We start from the raw sequence: 19265 nt of genomic DNA, 5'->3' as shown, positions 1-19265 counted from the left end.
TCGATTGAGGACTTAAACCTGATCTCATGGTCATGGTTCACGGCACGTTGTAAATATTTTTAAAAATATTAAACTTTGATAATTTTTTATATATTTAAAATAATTTAAAATATTTTAATTGAATTAAAATATATTTATTAAACAAATTTAAATATAGTCATAATTAAATATCCGCCTCTTAACCAAATACAATTGTATTGACTGTTTATAAAGTTTATTTTTAGTCATCCAAATAAGGTCGTATTCAATCTAATACGACTTTATTTAGTTCGTGACAAAAATTGATAAAATTTTCAATAAAATTAAAACTAATTATTATAATTCATAATGTGATCAAAACAACTTTTTTCCTAAATTAAATTATCATATAATGTATATCTAATTCATTTTGGTTGAGCTTCCATATCCTTGCCGATCTGATGTACAATTTATTGCCATCTCTATCTGTGAGATGATAATGGCAAACATTTTTATGGGTACAAAGTGTAATTAGTAAAAGTTGGAGGGCGTCTGCCGCAATCGTGCGCTGTCGGTACCCTGCCTATAAATCACACGCAGCGGCATTTTCAGCCATTATTTCATCTCCCGATTGTATTTATATTTCTCGTTGATTTCTCACGCCAAACCTCCAAACTCCGATCCGGTCAACCCCTCCGGCGTTGTTCCTTCTTGCGAGCGTCCGTCGTCCTTCGGAAGGAGAGTATCCCCGCCCCGCCCTCAGTTCGTCGAATCACTGCCTGCAATCATGAATCCGGAATAGTATATTTCTTATCACTTTTGAGATTTATTACGGCATATGGAGTGGCTGGGCATGATTTTTGTTGTGTTAATTGCATTTTGTTGTGTGTGATATTGGATTTGATTAGATCCAATTAGGATTGGACTGGAATCTGTGTGATTATTCAATTTCGTTCAGTTTTCGGCTGGATGATTTTAGATCCGAGGAATTTTCCCTTTTTAGAGCCAAAATCGTTCCTTTTATTTAGTGACGAGGATCCTTTTTTGTGAATTTGATTATAATTCGTATATATGCATATTTTTCATGCGCCGCCTGAATAGTTAAATCTATAGAATTTGAATAATCCATTTCTTATTCAAGAAATCTGTTTTTGATGAGGGTTAGTGTTCGGGGTTTGATCACTTGAACCACTAATTTTCGTGAGAACTGCACCTTATTAGGCTGCTTTTGTTTTTCGGCTCTACTTAATGTCTAGCTTACTAGTTTCTGTTATGAGTATATATCCATTTAATGAATTGTGTTCGATAAGTTATTACTATATATACACAGACAGATAAACAGACATTACCTGAGATGGTCGAGCTAATTGCAAATTGAGTTTAAAGCCTTCTAAGTTATTAGTATGGAAAACTATATTTAACTACCATTCCTTCTTTTGTACTGGTAATAATCACGACCTTGTTGTTATGAACTAAAGAAAATTGCCTCCTGGAAAAGTAAGTATTACCTTCTATCACACCAGATGCATCATCTCCTCGTCTCAGGCCTAGGTTCAAAACAGTATTGTGATCCTGCAGAATGTTAGGGTGGAGATTAATTCCATGTGCTTTAGCTATCTTGAGTGATATAATTTGACCTAGCTGATAACTTATTTTTGTATGTACTGTATATTTTTCAGTGACTACTTGTTCAAGCTGCTTCTGATTGGAGATTCGGGTGTTGGCAAGTCATGTCTTCTTCTCAGATTTGCTGTAAGTTTTTCATGTAAAAAGATAATGGATATCGGCTGTGTTAGTCGTCGTTGTTTAGCTGGTTCATCCTCTATCAATATAATCATATCTGATAGTATTGAATTTTTGTTTATTTATGTTTTGGTAAAGCAATTGTTAGTATTTAGGTGCCTTGCCACTAAAATAAAAATACAGTAGCAATATTCATTCTTCTCAATTCACACTAGTTGCCTAAGCAGTTAAAGAGGATGAATCATAATTAGTATACTTACTCTTGGTAAATAATTCATTGTCCATTTTGTCTTCAATATGTAATTTAATGTTGAATTTGTGAAGTTACTGACCTTGCTTCTGATAATTGCTTACAGGATGATTCATACATAGATAGTTACATCAGCACAATTGGTGTTGACTTTGTAAGGGCCTGATCTAATTGAATGGCAACATTTCCTACCGCAACCACTGTTCTAATGATCTTTTTAATGTAAACAGAAAATTCGAACTGTGGAACAGGATGGAAAAACTATAAAGCTTCAGATTGTAAGTTCCTTAGCTTGATACTACATATTCTTTGGGAGTTCTAATTGTACCATGTTATCCTGTGGAATCATTGTTGCCATTTTGTGATCTTTTACCTGTTGGTATTTTGGAGATAAACTTAACACTCCCTCTCTTAACTAAGGGTGTGTTTGTTTGGGGATTTGGATTTTGAGTTGGGATTTAAATAGTAAAAATTTTGAATTTGAATAGTTGTATGATGTGATATAAATAGGTGTTGATGTGATGTTTTGAATGTAAAATTGATTTTTAGTATAATATAAAAAATAAAAAATAGGTGTTTGATTTGATGTTTTTGGGGGAAAAAAATTGGATGAATAGTGTATTTAAAATCCAATCTCCCAAACAAACACACTCTAAATATATTCCTGTTTTCTCTCTCTCTTTTTTTTGTTCAAATATATATATATATATATACACATTTTCTATTTATAACAAAAAAAATTTATACACCCTTTCGTTTATTCTTCAACATTACGCTTACTTACAAATAAGCACAATCATTTATACAGAGTTTATCCAAATTTTCTCTCACTTCATTAATTCATTTACATACTTCTCAAAATATTCATATTTTGTCTCAATCAATCAATATTACTATATTCATTAAAACTCGAAGCAGCTCAAGCGAGAATATATTTTGTGGAGGGAGGGAGTATGTTATAAACTTTTGAAGGACATTTGTGCATGCCCTAGATAAAGCTTCTGGGGTTAATTTTTACACCTTTAAAAATTGGGGAGACCAATAGATGTGTTGATTCTGGTAAAGAATCTTTTATTTTTTGACAGAAATGTGTTCGACTAATTTCTTGTATTGTATTTCCGTCCTTTTTTTCATGTCGTGTGACTTATTAATATGATTCTTGATGTTCGTTTGGCTTGTTTTCAGTTTAGTCACTATTGGTTTGAGTCTGTCTAGTTTTTGGCATGCTTGGTTTGTTTGCCCCAATGGTTATATCTGATGAAATGTACTTGTTTCATGTTTCTTATTTCCTTTCTTTACTTGCAGTGGGACACTGCAGGACAAGAACGTTTCAGGACCATAACTAGCAGTTACTACCGTGGCGCACATGGCATTATAGTCAGTTTCCTTCCTTTTGTGCCTCTTGAATATTCCAAATACATGGTCAACTTCAACTTCTTGTGTCCTGGCAGATCGTATATGATGTAACCGATCAAGAGAGCTTCAACAATGTGAAGCAATGGTTAAATGAAATTGATCGTTATGCGAGCGAAAGCGTGAACAAGCTTCTAGTGGGAAACAAGAGTGATCTTGCTGAGAATAGAGCTGTGCCATATGAAACCGCAAAGGTAGAAATTTTCTAATCCACAGGTTAAAAAAAAAAGAAAATTACACATCATGAACGCATTTTACTGCAAAAACAGGCATTTGCTGATGAAATTGGCATTCCTTTCATGGAGACCAGTGCGAAAAATGCCACAAACGTCGAACAGGCTTTCATGGCCATGTCAGCTGATATTAAGAAAAGGTTCACCTTTGTCTTCTTGAGTTAGCTTCTTATGTCTTTTGTATTTATTACTAATACATAGATTTTCTCGACTAAAATGCAGAATGGCTAGTCAGCCTGCTTCAAGTAATGCGAAGCCACCAACTGTGCAGATTCGCGGACAACCTGTTGCCCAGAAGAGTGGCTGCTGCTCTTAGCTGTCGACTGCCATCAGTTCTGTGAGTTAAGGTGTCTTCTCTTCCACCATACACACACTCTGGTGAAGCATTCTACGTCAACGTCTTTTTTATATTAGCCCAATTCTTTCTACTACATTTGATCCTCTCTTCTAAGTTTGGTGTACAAATTACAACAGACTGACTGCTTATCCAAGTAGTGTTTGGTTGTTATTTTGCCTTTTATCTTCTGTGTTCCTTAGTGCTTGTCAAAAAAAAAAAAGAAAGAAAAGGAAAACGTTACACATTTTGTGGAAAAAGGGAATCATGTCGTGTGCTTTGTTTAAATTGGTATATTTTTGGAATAAATTGGTTTACTTTTGATTCTGTTTTGAGTTTGAGATGGAAGTTTTGTTATTTATGAACCTTCTCTTTGGTTAGGACTGCAGAAAGTGGTTTTCCAGAGTTCTTAATATAAGTTTAATAAATTATTATTTCCCATGAGCACCCCCACTTTTGTTATTTATTTATTTATTTTTTAATTATATGTATATTATATAAAATTTTATTGTTTGTATAATGATATATATTTGTTTAAATATTATTTTCAAATAAATAATATAATATTTATGTTTAGAATTATTAATTTTTTATAAGTAGATATTTATATGTTATGTATTGTGTTAATGTATGTATATTATATTTTTTTAGTAATATTTAAAAAAAAAAATTATTTTATCCAAAAATGTTTAGTGAACAAAAAGAGTTTCGATAACATTTTATTTTCAAATACAATTATTAGGTATAACAACCAGAACAAATTTTTTTCCTATTCAACAAAATAATAATAATAATAATAATAATGGTGATGGAGTATTAACAAAACCACTTTACAATGATAATAATGTTGTTTTTTTTGCTGGCTACTAGTTAGACCACCGTCCGTAATATATATATATATATATATATATTTTCAATTCAACAATAAAAGAATACGTATATATTTATAATTATATTAAATTATCATAATTTTTTATATTTAATATAAAAATGCATCTATTCAAAAAAATAAGGTGTGAATAAAGCTAAATTCCCGATACAAATGCTTGAAATATGGAATCAGACATATACTTGAAATTACATTTGGAATATCCGATACCAAATGTTTCATTTATTGCTAACAACATCGAATACACTGTGTCTTTTCTTATTAGTTTTCGCCAACCAAATGAAGTATTTTTGAGCGTGACTTGCTACTTGAGCTGCGCTTCTTGATGGCACATACTTCGCCGATATCTCCTTCCAAGAACCCTTTCCTAGCTTTTCAAGACCCTCCAAGAATGATCTATGCTCGTCGTTCAACCATAGCTCTAAAAAGTGCGACAATAATGCATATAATTTATTTTAGTAAGTTCAAATTAATGTAACCTTGTTCATCAAATGAATTAGTATAACTCGCTAAACGATGCTTTCTTCTATATCATTTTTTTTTTTTTTTTTTTGATATCGAATTAGAACAATCGAAATTATTACTAGCTAAGAAATATTATCCGCATTTGAAATCCGTTTAGTGATAATTTGATTGTCGCGCAATGCTACAAATATTTGATGATCAAATTTGAATGTTTGTAAAGCTTTAGAGATTAATGTTAATGGTGAACTTAATTAATTGACTCCATAATAAAACAGTTAGTAAAAAATTATAATAAAATGCAAATAGTACAAACAATAGAGTTAGGTATCATGTTTTTTAATTGTAATTGTTTACTTTTAAAGTGTTGTCTATTAATTTCATTAAATGTGTATTTGAGTCAACTTAATATTTATTGTTCCAACTAAGCCTTAAATCGACATCGTTTAACTAATCAATAATGTTTTCAGTTTCATATAACAAATCTGCTAATTTATAACCAAAAAAAAAAATAAAAATAAAAATAAAAATCATTAGTAACGGAAACAATCTATCCAGTAATATCGGAGTGTATATTTTTATTTTTAACTTGTTTTGTATAGTTATTTTTTTTTTGAAAAAAAAAATGGTAAAATAGTAAGTTTTCGTTTAGAAAATAAACGTTGGATTTATATATTTTGGAGAAAAAATAAGATAGCGAAAATAAAAATATAAAATAACACAATCTATCAATCGAATTCAATTTCAAAATAAAGAAAGCACAAACCTTTCTTCTTTTTGCGACGCAATTTGAAAGAGTCGTGAAGTGTCGCGTTCCTTGAATTTTCATGCCTTCTAGAAGCTTCCAAACTTCGAAGATTCGGAGTTTTCTTAGTCTTGGATTCGACATCATCGCTTTCTAACGTGCATATTCGGACACCAAATAAAGTGATTCCGGTCATTGCAGAAGACATATCAACACCGTGATGGCCGGATTGGGAAGGCTTTGGTAAGTCCTCTCCGGCCATATTCGCCAATAAATACATAAGTATTTGATATGAAATCGAAGATTTATATGTAATAATAAACTTATTTTTTCGACTATCGCCCTCTATATATATATATATATATACACACACATTTTGTTGATAGAGATAGCAAAGGAGTCAAATGTATTAAAAACATTTACAACATGACACCAAATTTACTTTAATGATAGGGGATACATTTACTTTAAATGTGCTTACATATTGAACTTTTATTTAGGGTTAAAGTTCAGATTTTTTGTTCTGATTTTTGTCAAATTCAAATCGATACAAAAATTCAATTTTTTTTTTTTTTTTTTTTTTTTTAAATCAATCTGATCTGAACCAAAAATTTGAAATCCGAATCAAACCGAAAAATTCGAACAAATCTGAAATTCTAATTTTTTTTTATTATCTTTTTAAATGTCAAATTTTATTATAGATTTTTATAATTGTTTTATAATATTAAATATAGATAATAAATAGAAATAAGTATATTAAAATATAACTAATAATTTTGAGTTTTTATTTTTATTAAAACATTAAATATATTATAAAAAAACTACATGAAAATATTATATTTCGTTTCGAGTTGGTTAAATTTTTAGTATACTGATCTGAACCGAAAACCAAAATTTATAAAAATTTTAATCCAAACCGATCTGAAAAATCCGAATCAAATTTTAAATTTCGGTTTGGTTCGAATCGAATTTTTAGATTTGAATATTTTGCTCACTTCTACTTTTATTATCTCTTATTAATATTGGAATATATATTTAATAAATTTAATATATATGATTTAAATAATTTAGAATATATATTTAAATATTTTAAAAATTATATCTTAATAAAAAATATATACAATATGAATATTATTTCTACAGAGGATAAAATTTCCTATAATATAAGTAAATAAAAAATACCATTAATTTTTTTTATAGTTAACATAAACTACTTGTATAAAAGACGTAAAGTTTTAAATGTACATTAAATATTTATTTTTTGAGAAGAGATAAAAAATAAAAAGGGTTTTGAGTGAGTCTACATATGTATGATATTATATGTTATATAGTTAATTAAGTTGATTTATATTTGTTAAGTATGTTTCGATTTAATAAATTTACCCAAAATAATGTATCAATTGTTATGGATGGACAAAATTGAAAGAAGTGTCAATTAAGATGGAGTGGAGAGAGTATTTTTATCAAAATTCATATAATGCAACAATTTTATTTGTAATTATCATTTAATTTTACAATTCTTCTAAAATATTTTCTAACTAATATCTATTATACATCTATTATCTCACAAAAAGAATTTAAAATATGCATTACTAACTTTTTTGTAGAAAAAATATACTCCTTTCGTCCCGGTGCAAGGTTGCTATTTGCTTTTTGTACGTATATTTTTTAATATTAGTATTATAATGAATTGTAGTGTAAAAGACGAAAATACCCTATTAGTATTGTGCAATATAAAAGTAATGACATTTGTATAATATAGTATAAGTTAAAAGGGTATTTATTATGTTAGGTAAGTAATACAATTACTAAACTAGGAAATGATAACTTTGTTTTGGGACGAATCAAAATAAAAAATGACAACCTTTTAATGGAACAGAGGAAGTACATCTTTTAATCAAAATACAACTATCATTTTTTTTTTAAGTATATATAGATTTTTTATTCATTACAGATACTCTCACATTTATACTTACTTACGTCAATACATTTATACATCACTAGAAATAAAATAGTACTCCCTCCGTCCTGCTACGGATGACTCAATTTCTTTTTTGGTACGTCCCACAAAAGATGATTCATTTCCATTTTTAATAAGTTTATCAATCTTAAATATACTTAACTCACTCAAAACCCCTTTATTTCTATATCTCTCTTCAATTAACAAATATTTTTATCTACATTTAAAACTCCTCATTTTTTTATAAAACTAATTTATGGTGATGATAAATAAATAATATATATTTTTATTGTCTACAAAATAATATTAAAAAAATACTTAAAATACCAACAACACTACATATATACAAAATAATAAAATATTATCTTAACTTATTATTAATAACTTAATAACTTACACTACCTAAAAATACCGTATCCCTAACAAAATACTCAATCTTTCGCGGATGGAGTATTTATATAACAAAGCTATTAGAAAACCGTCATTTAAATACAATATTCATTAAACTTTATACAAAATAAATGTATATTTTTTAAGTGGAGGAATGAAGTAGAAATTATAATAGTACGAAGGCTACTACTATCATTAAAAATTTTAAAATATATATATAAATATTCAATACATGTTTAATTCAAAATACAATGTGAAATCGTTGTTTTTTTTATCTTTTTATTTTTTATTTTGATAACGTGGGAATCCGCGGCCGCAACCCGAAAATGCGCATTAGGTAAACCCCCGACCGAACCTAACTCATTTTGCCAGCTTAATTAACATCCTCTGAAACCACATTTGATAAACCAAATTTTGTTAAATTTTTAAACACCTTACTACTAAAATAAATGCATTGCAACAACCTACTAAAATTAACTAAAATTTTATTCAACCAAGATAATTAATGCAACCAAAATATGAATAAATTGAACTGTCTTTAAATATTCAAAAATAAAAGTGTAAATAAAATTTTTTTTTTTTTTAATTATGGAGAATATTCAAAAATACTGTGTTTGTTTTTAGGTGCTGTGTTTAAATGGGAGTACTATTTTTATTTTTTATTTTTAACATTTATAATATTTTTCATACATGTAAATTATTATTAAAAAAATGAAAAAGATTTTGACATCTTCATTATTTTAAATTAGAAAAGTTGGACTTCTCCCTTTTTTATCAATACCATAACCATATATATTATACAAATAAATGTAAGGATATAGTATATAATATGTGTTACTCCATCCGTCCCAAAAATACAGTTTTATTGTATTTGACACAAGATTTAAAAAATATTAATATTATATTGGTGGTTAGTGAAAAGTATGGATAAATAACTTTTTTGCCCTTATGAATATATTAGTGTAAAAAGTAGTGATAATTGTGTAATAATAATAAAAAAGTAGGGATAGTTTTACGGTGATGTAATTATTTATTGAAATAAGACTATTGTTTTGGGATGAACAAAAATGATAAATAAGACTATTGTATTTAGATGGAGTGAGTATATTTTAATATTATCTATCTATGTCCGATTATAAGGATCATATTTATTTTTTACGTGTTGATTTTTTAATATTAATTATTATATGTAAACGTAGTACAAATAAAGGGAAAAAACAAAAATACTTCAATTAGTGTCTTATAATACTATTGTAATAATATTTATACAAAAAATTATACAAGTATAAGAATATTTTTAATATTAAATACAACGACACATGATGTAAATGTAAACCTTATTGACGGAGGGATGATGTATTATTATATCTTTTAAAAAAATTCGAATATTTAATCAGATTTTAGGTATAAATTTTCAATACAAATATCTAACCCGATTTTTTATTGGGTACCCGATATCCAATTTTTATATTTTTTAAAAATACTGACCCAGTTAAACCGAACCCGACCGGAACTACCTGACTTGAACACCACCCTACCTATATATTGTAATGTACTCTCTTGAAATTTTGCGTTTCAATTTTTAAAAAATATATATTTTATTGATATTATATAAAATTTTATAATAATACCACATATATATATATGAATATATATTTTATTAAAATATAATATCCAAAATATTTTCATATATGTATTTTAAAGTATTTTTTAATGAAATAGTAAGTATATAACACCGTATTCTAAGCACCATCTACAAATCTCATTCCAAATGAAGTTAATGTATAACATACAATAGATACATATAATAATAAAAGTCAATAAAAACATACAAAATATTATTCTTTGTTTATTTATAAAATTTTGGTAAATTTTCACTATGCATAAAAAAGATTCTCCATGAAAATATTAAATAATATAAATTTTTTTATATTAGATAAAAATTAATTTTATATTCAAAATATTATACCAATATTTAATCATATTAAGTTAAACAACTATTTCACATAATACTTTCATAATTTCTTATATCTTAAAATAGAACACCTAGAATTAGAAGTATTAAATAAACACATGACTTATATATATACTTTGGTATTTATTTTCATTTTATTGCAATAACACATTAATCCATGTCGAAAATATAACAATCATATTATTCATATAGGTATGCATTATAACTTCTCTCTGTCCATGTTAAATGTATTTATTTTACTATTTTAGTTTGTCTATAATATATTTATTATTTTTTTAAAAATTGTATTTTTTTTAATAAAAAATATTTTATACACTTTACACAATATTATTAAAAATATAAATGAGTTGGTAAACATATTTATCATTCTATTGTACTATTACCTATAAACTACTACTAATATTCTAAAATTTACGTAAAAAAAATTAAACAGTTACATTCGTGGCCGGACGAATGGAGTATTTGGTTTGTTCTTTTGTGATTTCAAACTAAAATTAATACTCCTTCCGTCCCATAATAAAATATCCATTTTTTTATTTTAGTCCGTCCCATAACAAAATGTCAATTTCCTTTTTTCTTTTTTTTTTTTATTAGTAATTATACTATCTACCTAACATTACAAATACCCTTACAACTTACAATATATTACACAAATGTCATTACCTTTATATCACACATATTAATAATGTTATTTTAGTCATTTCTATTTTATTCCTACTATATTTCAATATAATACTCCCTCCGTCCAATTTCTATTGTCCTAAAGTATATTTGCACGATTTTTTAGGTGATTGTTTTTTTTTTGTTATAAATTGACAAATTTGCCCTTCATTATATGGTAGAGATTAAAAGTAAAAATGAATAAATGATAAAAATGTAAAATTTATGTTAAAAAAGAAAATAAGACAATAGTTATTGGACATCACAAATAGAAAAGTAGGACATTAGTTTGTGGACGGAGGGAATATTAATATTTCTAAAACTACGTGCAAAAAATAAATGGATATTTATTTTTGGGACGGAAGGAGTACTATATATTATGTACTTTGTTTAATAAAAATACATTATTTTTTTCTTACAAAATATCACATTATTTAAACAAAAACTTTAATCAACACGTCGTTTCAAATCAATTTCAAACTACAACTAAATAATATATAATTCAAAACATACATATATCACACACATATTTATAACACTAATGCTTTAATTAGAAATTAATCGAACCAAAACATAATTTTTATTAGGAGTAATTCTCGATAAATATTGTCAAAATATAGAGTTCTGACCCTCCAATTTCATGTCGATAAGCAATTTCAAACATGTCCTCACACACCTTCGCTAACAATGTCGAAAATACTGCGCCTTTGCTTATTAACTCTCCCCAACCAAATGAAGTATTTTTGCGCATGGCTAGCTACTTGGGTAGCACTTCTTGATGGCACATACTTTGCCGCTATTCCTTTCCAACGACCCTTTCCGAGCTTTTCCAACCCCTCCAAGAATGCCCTGTGCTCATCCTCGGACCATGATTTTGCTATCACATGAAAATAATAAAATCACGATGTAAGGGTTTTGTCTTCATCAAAAGAATGTATAAAATTATCATAAAGTTGAATAATTATTTAGAGAACAATTTAATTTCCATGAATATAAATAATTTCTTAAATAAAAATTGTTTTGCTTATGTCTTTGAAATTTGAATCTCTTTGTAAAATTTTTAAAAAATAGGGTTTTAATATTTTTTTTTTGAAAATTTTACGGTTTTTTAATAAAAACAACCTATTTCTTCTCATAAAACTTCCCAACAAAAATATTAGTCAAGTAAACATTCAAAACCCAAAATATAAATCCAATAGCCAACTCAATCATGTTTTTTAATTTCAATTATATCGAATCAACACGAATCCAAATTTACTTCAAGAAGAACACGAGATTTATAATGAAGAACCATGATTATTACACAAATCTATTTAAAAAAATAACTCCATTTATTGGATTATAAATTTCACATAAATATCATGTACAAATACTTAGAAAAATGAATTCTAAAATAAAGAAAGATATGTATTTTAGTATAAATATATAGGATATCATATATATTAAAAAAAAAGTGCAAATTAATTTCTATTCCATCTTTGTAAACAAATATAAAGTTTCCATGCTATCATTTTGATAGATTGCAATAAAATTTTACATAAATTACTTTATGCATTTATTCTAAAAGAATGAATTAAAATAACACCTTTGTTCCTTTCACGGGGAAAAATTGGATTTGCAACGCCGTTATTGTTATTGATGCATTGGTGTATCCCTGAGTTTTGGAGACTTTGAGTGTCATTGGTAACGTACTTATCAGCGTCATCTACTACCGCACAAATTGAGAAGCCGAACAATTTGATTTTGGCCACCTTAGGCACCTCGGAAGACTTGCCGCGTAAACCCTCATTAGCCATCTTCGTCTATAGCAAAAAAAAAAAAAAAAAAAAAAAAAAAAAATCGAAGAATTTTTATGGCGGTCGATTTCTCCAACAGAAGTTTGCCGATAGGGATGCCAGACGGGACTTTAAATACACGAAGAGTGCGTCCAAATCGACAGTAGTTAATTTAAAATTGAATTTTTTTTTATTTAATTTTTTTAAATAGTATATTTATTATATGATGTTTTGTAAAATAAAAAATTATATTTTTATTGAGAATCGGTCATTTGTCTTGTTTTAAAATTGTTATACATTCGTTTGTATTTTTTTTCCCTAAAAAATTTATATACTATCTTGGTCTCACTTGAAAGTACCTTTTTAGAATTTTATAATAAATTAAAAAATAATATCCCCTCCGTCTGACTTTAAGAATCTTATTTACCTTTTGCGTCATTGTAGTTAACAATTAAAATATTTTTATATTTGTATAATTTTTTGCACAGATGTCATTATAATAGTATTATAAGGTACTAATAGAATTATATATGTTATTTTTCTCTTGATTTGTAGCACGTTTTCATATAATAATTAATATTCAAAGATCAATAAGCAAAAAGTAAATGAGACCCAGTTGGACGAATGTAGTAGTATTTTAGTTGTCAATGAAAGTATGTAAGAAATTTGATATTTTTATCCTTTAACTTTATGCATAAATTATTATTGTTTGTAATTTAAGTAAAAAATTAAGAATATTTTAGTATTAGTGTAATTATTTTACTAAAATAAAAAAACAAGAAGATAATTTTGAACAATAAAGACAAGAAAATAGCAAAAATAGTATTTGAAATTGAGACGAATGAAATTTATATCCTTTTATATATAATATTCTTATTAATTTTTATTTTTTTTATAAAAATATAATATTTCCTCGGTTTCTAATTTTTTGCTCGTTTAGTTGGGTACGAACATTATTAAATAATAATATTTTAATATAAAAATGAGATAAATAAAAATAAATAAAAATATTAAAAATTAGTAGGATAAATAAAAAAAAATGACAAATTAATTATTATTTATTAAAAAATAAATAAAATTATAAATGAACAAAAAATATTTATTATAATAAATTATATATAAATTTAACAAACTATTAAAAGAAAAAGGATGACATAATTAGTTTGGTAGGAGAGATTATTTAATACTACTATACATATATTTATTTAATTAAATAGTTGACTCAAGTGTAATTGGTACCAAAAGGAGAAGATGGCGGATGAGATTTAAGATATTTAATGAAACACCAAAACAACGTTTGTTGCCTTTATTAATGTTGTGTTGCCACAATAAAGAAGTAGGTGAGTTTTATGTATTAAATATAACTACATGTACTGTATTTCAAATATTTTATATTATTTTAAATTTTAAATATATTATTTACTCTGTCTCGTAACAAAGTATCCATTTCCGTTTTTAATAACTATACTATCTATCTAACATTACAAATACCCTTACAACTTACAATATATTACACAAATGTCATTACCTTTATATCACACCATACTAAAAAGGTTATTTTAATCATTTTTATTTTATTCCTACTATGTCCCAATATAATACTAATATTTCTAAAACTACGTGCAAAAAGCAAATGAATATTTAATTCCAGAACGAAGGGAGTATTTATTTATGCATTCTTTTTATGTTTATTTTATTTTTTTAATGAATATATATTTTTTTAATGCATAATTTATATGTTATTGCATAACTTTTATATAAATATTATTATTATTATTATTATTTTACGAATAGAGAGAATATATATTATCTATAATTATACTCCTCCCTTTTATTTTAAAGAGCATTTGCATTTTTATACTCCCACTGTCTCAATCACCCTGTAACATTTTTAAAATAGAAAATAATTAATCATATTTAATCTCTATCCCACATTTTATCCTGACGTCATCCAAATACAAAAATAAAATATACATTTTACTCTCTGTCACATCACGTAATTTCTAAATTATCCTATTTAATACTACCCACCTAAAAACTCGTGTCAAACGCAAATATTGCACCTTGTTTGAGACGGAGAAAGTAGTAAATAAAAAAAATAATATTTTATTAGTTAATAAAAGTGTATAAGATAGTTTGTCATTTTTACTCTTATAAAATATAAATAAAATATTTGGTATTTGTATATAAAATATTTTTACCCTTTTGAGTAGGATAAATAAAATTGATAAAAAAAATACTTTCAATTTAGATGAAAAATATATATTATATCTTTTTAATAATTTTCAAACATAAAGTAAAAATAAAATAAATCTTATAAACTTTGAAATCAAATAACGATTAGATAATCAACACACGGTACCAATAAAAACAATGCATATTATGTTTGATAAAATTGTGTGGTTGTTATATTTTTTTATTACATTATACTGAAATTAGATATAGATTGTATTATATTTGATAATAATATCTGATAATAACATGTGTTGTCCGTTTCATGTATTAACATAATACGATTGTAATCCCGTAAGGGAAGACCTAGTGGTGTGAGGATAGATTCATGACCGTGAGATTATGAATTTAAGCCCTCAACGTCTCCAGGTCACATATCACACATGATTCGTTTAGTGTAATTTATTTTATCAAATATAATTTACATGATATTAGGTTCAACTTGAGATTTACTCTGTCTTCACTTTGGTAGCGGCTGTGAGTTTCCCAAGTGTAACAACATAATTTATAGTTGATTTTAACACAATTTATAATAAAATAATAACTAAATTACTTTGGGCTCTACTCATTATACGAATTAACATTTTTAAGTAATGCTTCCTTAAATTATTGGATGAATATTTATAGTCTGCTTTTTTTGGATAAATTATGTTTTTTATTTTTTATTTTTTATTTACAACAAAGTCCATCTTCCCAGCACGTAGAGAGCATTATAATCATTTGATCCTCATGACTCATGCATCGCGTAATAAACAATAAAACGGATGGACTCCAGTAAGGGCTATGATGTGTGAATCAACTTGTGACAGTAAAAAATGGGCTAATGACAATAATAAAAAAAAAGGGCTGATAGTATGAAAATAAATTTGTGATCATAAAATTATGAATTCAAACTCCTGGTCGCTTCTTCATTTCCAAGTCACTTGTCATAGTCATACTTAACTTGTCGGACTTATGAGGTGAACTCGAGACCGTAAAAATTATAGTCATACTTAGCTTGTCGGACTTCTGAGGTGAATTCGTGACCGTAAAAATTATAGGCATACTTAGCTTGTCGGACTTCTGAGATGAACTCGTGACCGTAAAAATTATAGTCATACTTAGCTTTCGGACTTCTGAGGTGAACTCGTGACCGTAAAAATTATAGTCATATTTAGCTTGTCGGACTTCTGAGGTGAACTCGTGACCATAAAATTATATAATTTAGAATAAACCCGTGACAGTAAAAATGGTGTAAAAATAGACTCGTAACCGTGAAAATCTTATGTTCAATTTTTGATAATGTGAGGATGAATCCGTAACATAGATTCATATGACCGTAAAATTATATGTTTAAACCCCGAAATTTGACATTACCTGACTTATTTTTTTCAAGAATTTGTCAAATACATAATTCCCCCTCACATGACTTATTTTTTGAAAGCAAACAATCTCGCGCATGTCCACGTAGACTAGACATGAAAATTTAAAAAATATATAATTAATAAATAATTAAAAATATATTAATAAAATAATTATAAATTAAAGCAACTAATTAAAATTTAAAATAAAATAAAATTATATAATTTTTTTTTAAAAAAAAGTGAAAAAATAAATGAAATGAGTAAAGTAAAAACGTAGACATGTCAGGGGCAGGAGAGAATACTTTTTTTAGTGTCCAAATTTATATTTATTTATTTTTAAACTGTCACCAAAAGTTTCTCAAAAAATTATATTTATTTATTTTTAAGTTAGTCACCAAAAGTTTCTCAATTTTCTTTCTAATGAAAAAAATATTACTTTTTTTATATTAATATCAAAATAAAAATTATTAGTAAGACATTTTTATTAAAGCGTCATTTCCAAATAATTGAATACTAATTTACATATTATAGCTGCCCAGTATAACAAAGCCTTTCGTTTTTTTTTTTTTCTTTATAGCAGAAAAACCCGCAATCGCTACCCGAAAACACACACGGATTGATAAATCTCTGATCAAATCTAATACCCTGCACAACCAAACGAAAAAATCACACTAGACGAAGAGGCGGAGATTTGAACGATGACAAGTCCAAACTCTACACCACCGAAGCCTTTTGTATTCAATCTTTTATTAAATACTTTGGCGATTCGTGATAATTTATGTAAAATTTCTCACGAAGTACCATGTAAATGTAAAAATCTGAATACTCTGTTGCATGCATCATATTCCGATGATAACTTTCGAATAAAGAAGATAATAAAATTTACTATTTTATTTCCATTTCCATAACTTCTTATTCAATTCCGACATCGATCATAACATCAAAACCACAAATATACATATATATATATATAATACTACATACATATACATACATACGTGTATGTATATTTAAAGCCAGAGAGTACAGATAGAAAGGCTATGAAGAAGAAGCATAATTAATTAATTAATTAAGTGCCTGGAATGTTCTGCTCTGCCCTCTCCTTCATCTCACGCGCCTTCGTCGCAAGTTTCGTACGCGCCGTCTCCAGCTGATCCGCCCCCGGCGGATGTTTCCCAGTCAGGTACCTGTAAATCCACGACATCACGCCCACCGCCGCCGCGCCGAACCCGCCGGACGCCACGAACCCCGCGCAGAGCAGGAACAACGCTCCCGCCGCCGGCACCAGCACCGGGCTGAAGATCACCAGCAGCGGCGTCGCTATTGTCAGCGCGATCACCGTCCCCGCCAGAGTAAGCCCCGACAGGACCAGCAGCGAACCGCCGGCGGTCACCGCCGTCGCCGCCTTTACCACCTGGTGGCTCACCGGCTGCTGCTGCTGCTGGGGGTACGAGTATGGTCTTCCCGACTGTTGGTACTGACCGTAGTGCTCCGCCATTTTCGTTCGATTTTGGGAATTTTTGAGGGGTGTTGATTTTGAAATTAGAGTTTAGGTGAAAATTGGCGATAAATAGAGGAGGGAGGAGAGAGGACACGTGGCGAGGGTCAGGTGTGACGTGTCGGAGAGGTGGGCATGCAAAGGCCGCATGGAGTTGAGAACCGATGGTTTTAGACACGTGTATTTACGTCGTGTCTGAATATGAAGTCACGGCTCGGCGTAGGGGTGATGATTGATTAGGGTCGGTAAAAAGGATATTGAAATACCGCATGTATCATAAGTTTTAGCATTACTATATATCGATTCAAATACTAATTTAGACACGGTTTTGTTTATTATTTTTCTTATTTTAAAATAATAATTTTATATTTATAAATAATTATATTATTATAAAATTATTTTATTTTTATTATATAATTATCATTCGCTTTTATACTAATACATTTACAATAGCAAGAGTTTTTTATTTATATTTTCTATCCACTACTAATATAATATTTATCCAATCCAACTAAGACTACAGTTATAGTTATAAGATGGATGTAGTATATTATTTGGATATATACTGATAATATAGAATTTTTATTACAATATGCAAAATGTACTGTGTTGATTTGTACACAAAATATAAAAATAGCATATATTTTTATTACGGGAAGGATTACTGTGAGCAGTGTGTTGGTTTTTCAAAACAACACATGCAAAATATAGAAATAACACATGTTTTTATTACATACAATAAATATTGTTTGTAATAAAAATGTGATGTGTAAAATCATATTAGATCTTGTTAGTTTATGAATTGTGTTTGTATTATATTAATATAAATAATATATTCTCACTAATAGAACTATATGTTGTTTATTGTTATATTGAGTATTGTTTGTTACATTCAGCATTATAACCGTAGTTTTTTATTATACACAACATATTATCTGTGTAATAAAAATATGTATTGTTTGCCTATAATTACAACATATATTGTTTAAAAGTATGTCAATAATAATATCATATATTGACATATTGTTTATTCACACAGTGCTGAATTTTAATTTCAGTAATTTCAACACTGTTACATACGGTGTAATATAATTTTTGTTTAAATAAAAAATAAAATCAATAGAACATTTCAACCGAACAAATAGCCAGAATTAGGGTTTTTTTTCTTTTTGAAAACCCGCAGCTACTGCCCAAAATACGTACCGAGTAAACCCTCGAACCTAATAGTAGGTTATCCGAGGCGTCAGAAAGTTTAAACCTATGACTTCATGGTCACACGTCCAACTCCTGCACCACAAGACCATCCCCTTACAAGACGACGGGCGTAGAGTTTGTTCACATGGAGAAGCGACGAGTCAATGAGTTAACAAAAGCCTTGCCACCAATAAAACTTGCAACGAGCCAA

General features: G+C 27.7%; 4 protein-coding genes across 4 annotated transcripts; 1 reads left to right on the top strand and 3 right to left on the bottom strand.

The window, feature by feature from the left end:
• The first annotated feature begins 570 nt into the window (after positions 1-570).
• Positions 571-4258, top strand: LOC127259518 (ras-related protein RABD2a). The gene is made up of 8 exons (XM_051286897.1): positions 571-759; positions 1638-1710; positions 2058-2105; positions 2182-2229; positions 3257-3328; positions 3403-3558; positions 3634-3737; positions 3820-4258. Exons 1-8 carry the CDS (start codon positions 746-748, stop codon positions 3911-3913), a joined length of 609 nt encoding a protein of 202 aa, XP_051142854.1. The 5' UTR covers positions 571-745; the 3' UTR covers positions 3914-4258.
• A 670-nt stretch (positions 4259-4928) lies between these two features.
• On the bottom strand, positions 4929-6349 carry LOC127259520 (transcription factor MYBS2-like). The gene is made up of 2 exons (XM_051286899.1): positions 6049-6349; positions 4929-5241 (listed from the first exon to the last, which is right to left on the bottom strand). The coding sequence occupies exons 1-2, from the start codon at positions 6305-6307 to the stop codon at positions 5039-5041; spliced, it is 462 nt and encodes a 153-aa protein (XP_051142856.1). The 5' UTR covers positions 6308-6349; the 3' UTR covers positions 4929-5038.
• A 5257-nt stretch (positions 6350-11606) lies between these two features.
• On the bottom strand, positions 11607-12810 carry LOC127260098 (transcription factor MYBS2-like). Its single transcript, XM_051287775.1, has 2 exons — positions 12598-12810; positions 11607-11889 (listed from the first exon to the last, which is right to left on the bottom strand). The coding sequence occupies exons 1-2, from the start codon at positions 12806-12808 to the stop codon at positions 11681-11683; spliced, it is 420 nt and encodes a 139-aa protein (XP_051143732.1). The 5' UTR covers positions 12809-12810; the 3' UTR covers positions 11607-11680.
• A 4425-nt stretch (positions 12811-17235) lies between these two features.
• Positions 17236-17915, bottom strand: LOC127260200 (oleosin L-like). The gene has a single exon (XM_051287911.1). It carries the CDS (start codon positions 17858-17860, stop codon positions 17432-17434), a length of 429 nt encoding a protein of 142 aa, XP_051143868.1. The 5' UTR covers positions 17861-17915; the 3' UTR covers positions 17236-17431.
• Positions 17916-19265: the final 1350 nt, after the last annotated feature.

Source organism: Andrographis paniculata, unplaced genomic scaffold (genome assembly GCF_009805555.1).
Source record: "Andrographis paniculata isolate CXL003 unplaced genomic scaffold, ASM980555v1 Contig60END, whole genome shotgun sequence".
NCBI classification, from domain to species: Eukaryota; Viridiplantae; Streptophyta; class Magnoliopsida; order Lamiales; family Acanthaceae; genus Andrographis; species Andrographis paniculata.
The sequence above is the reverse complement of the archived record's forward strand: the minus strand, read 5'-3'. Positions and strand labels throughout refer to the sequence as shown.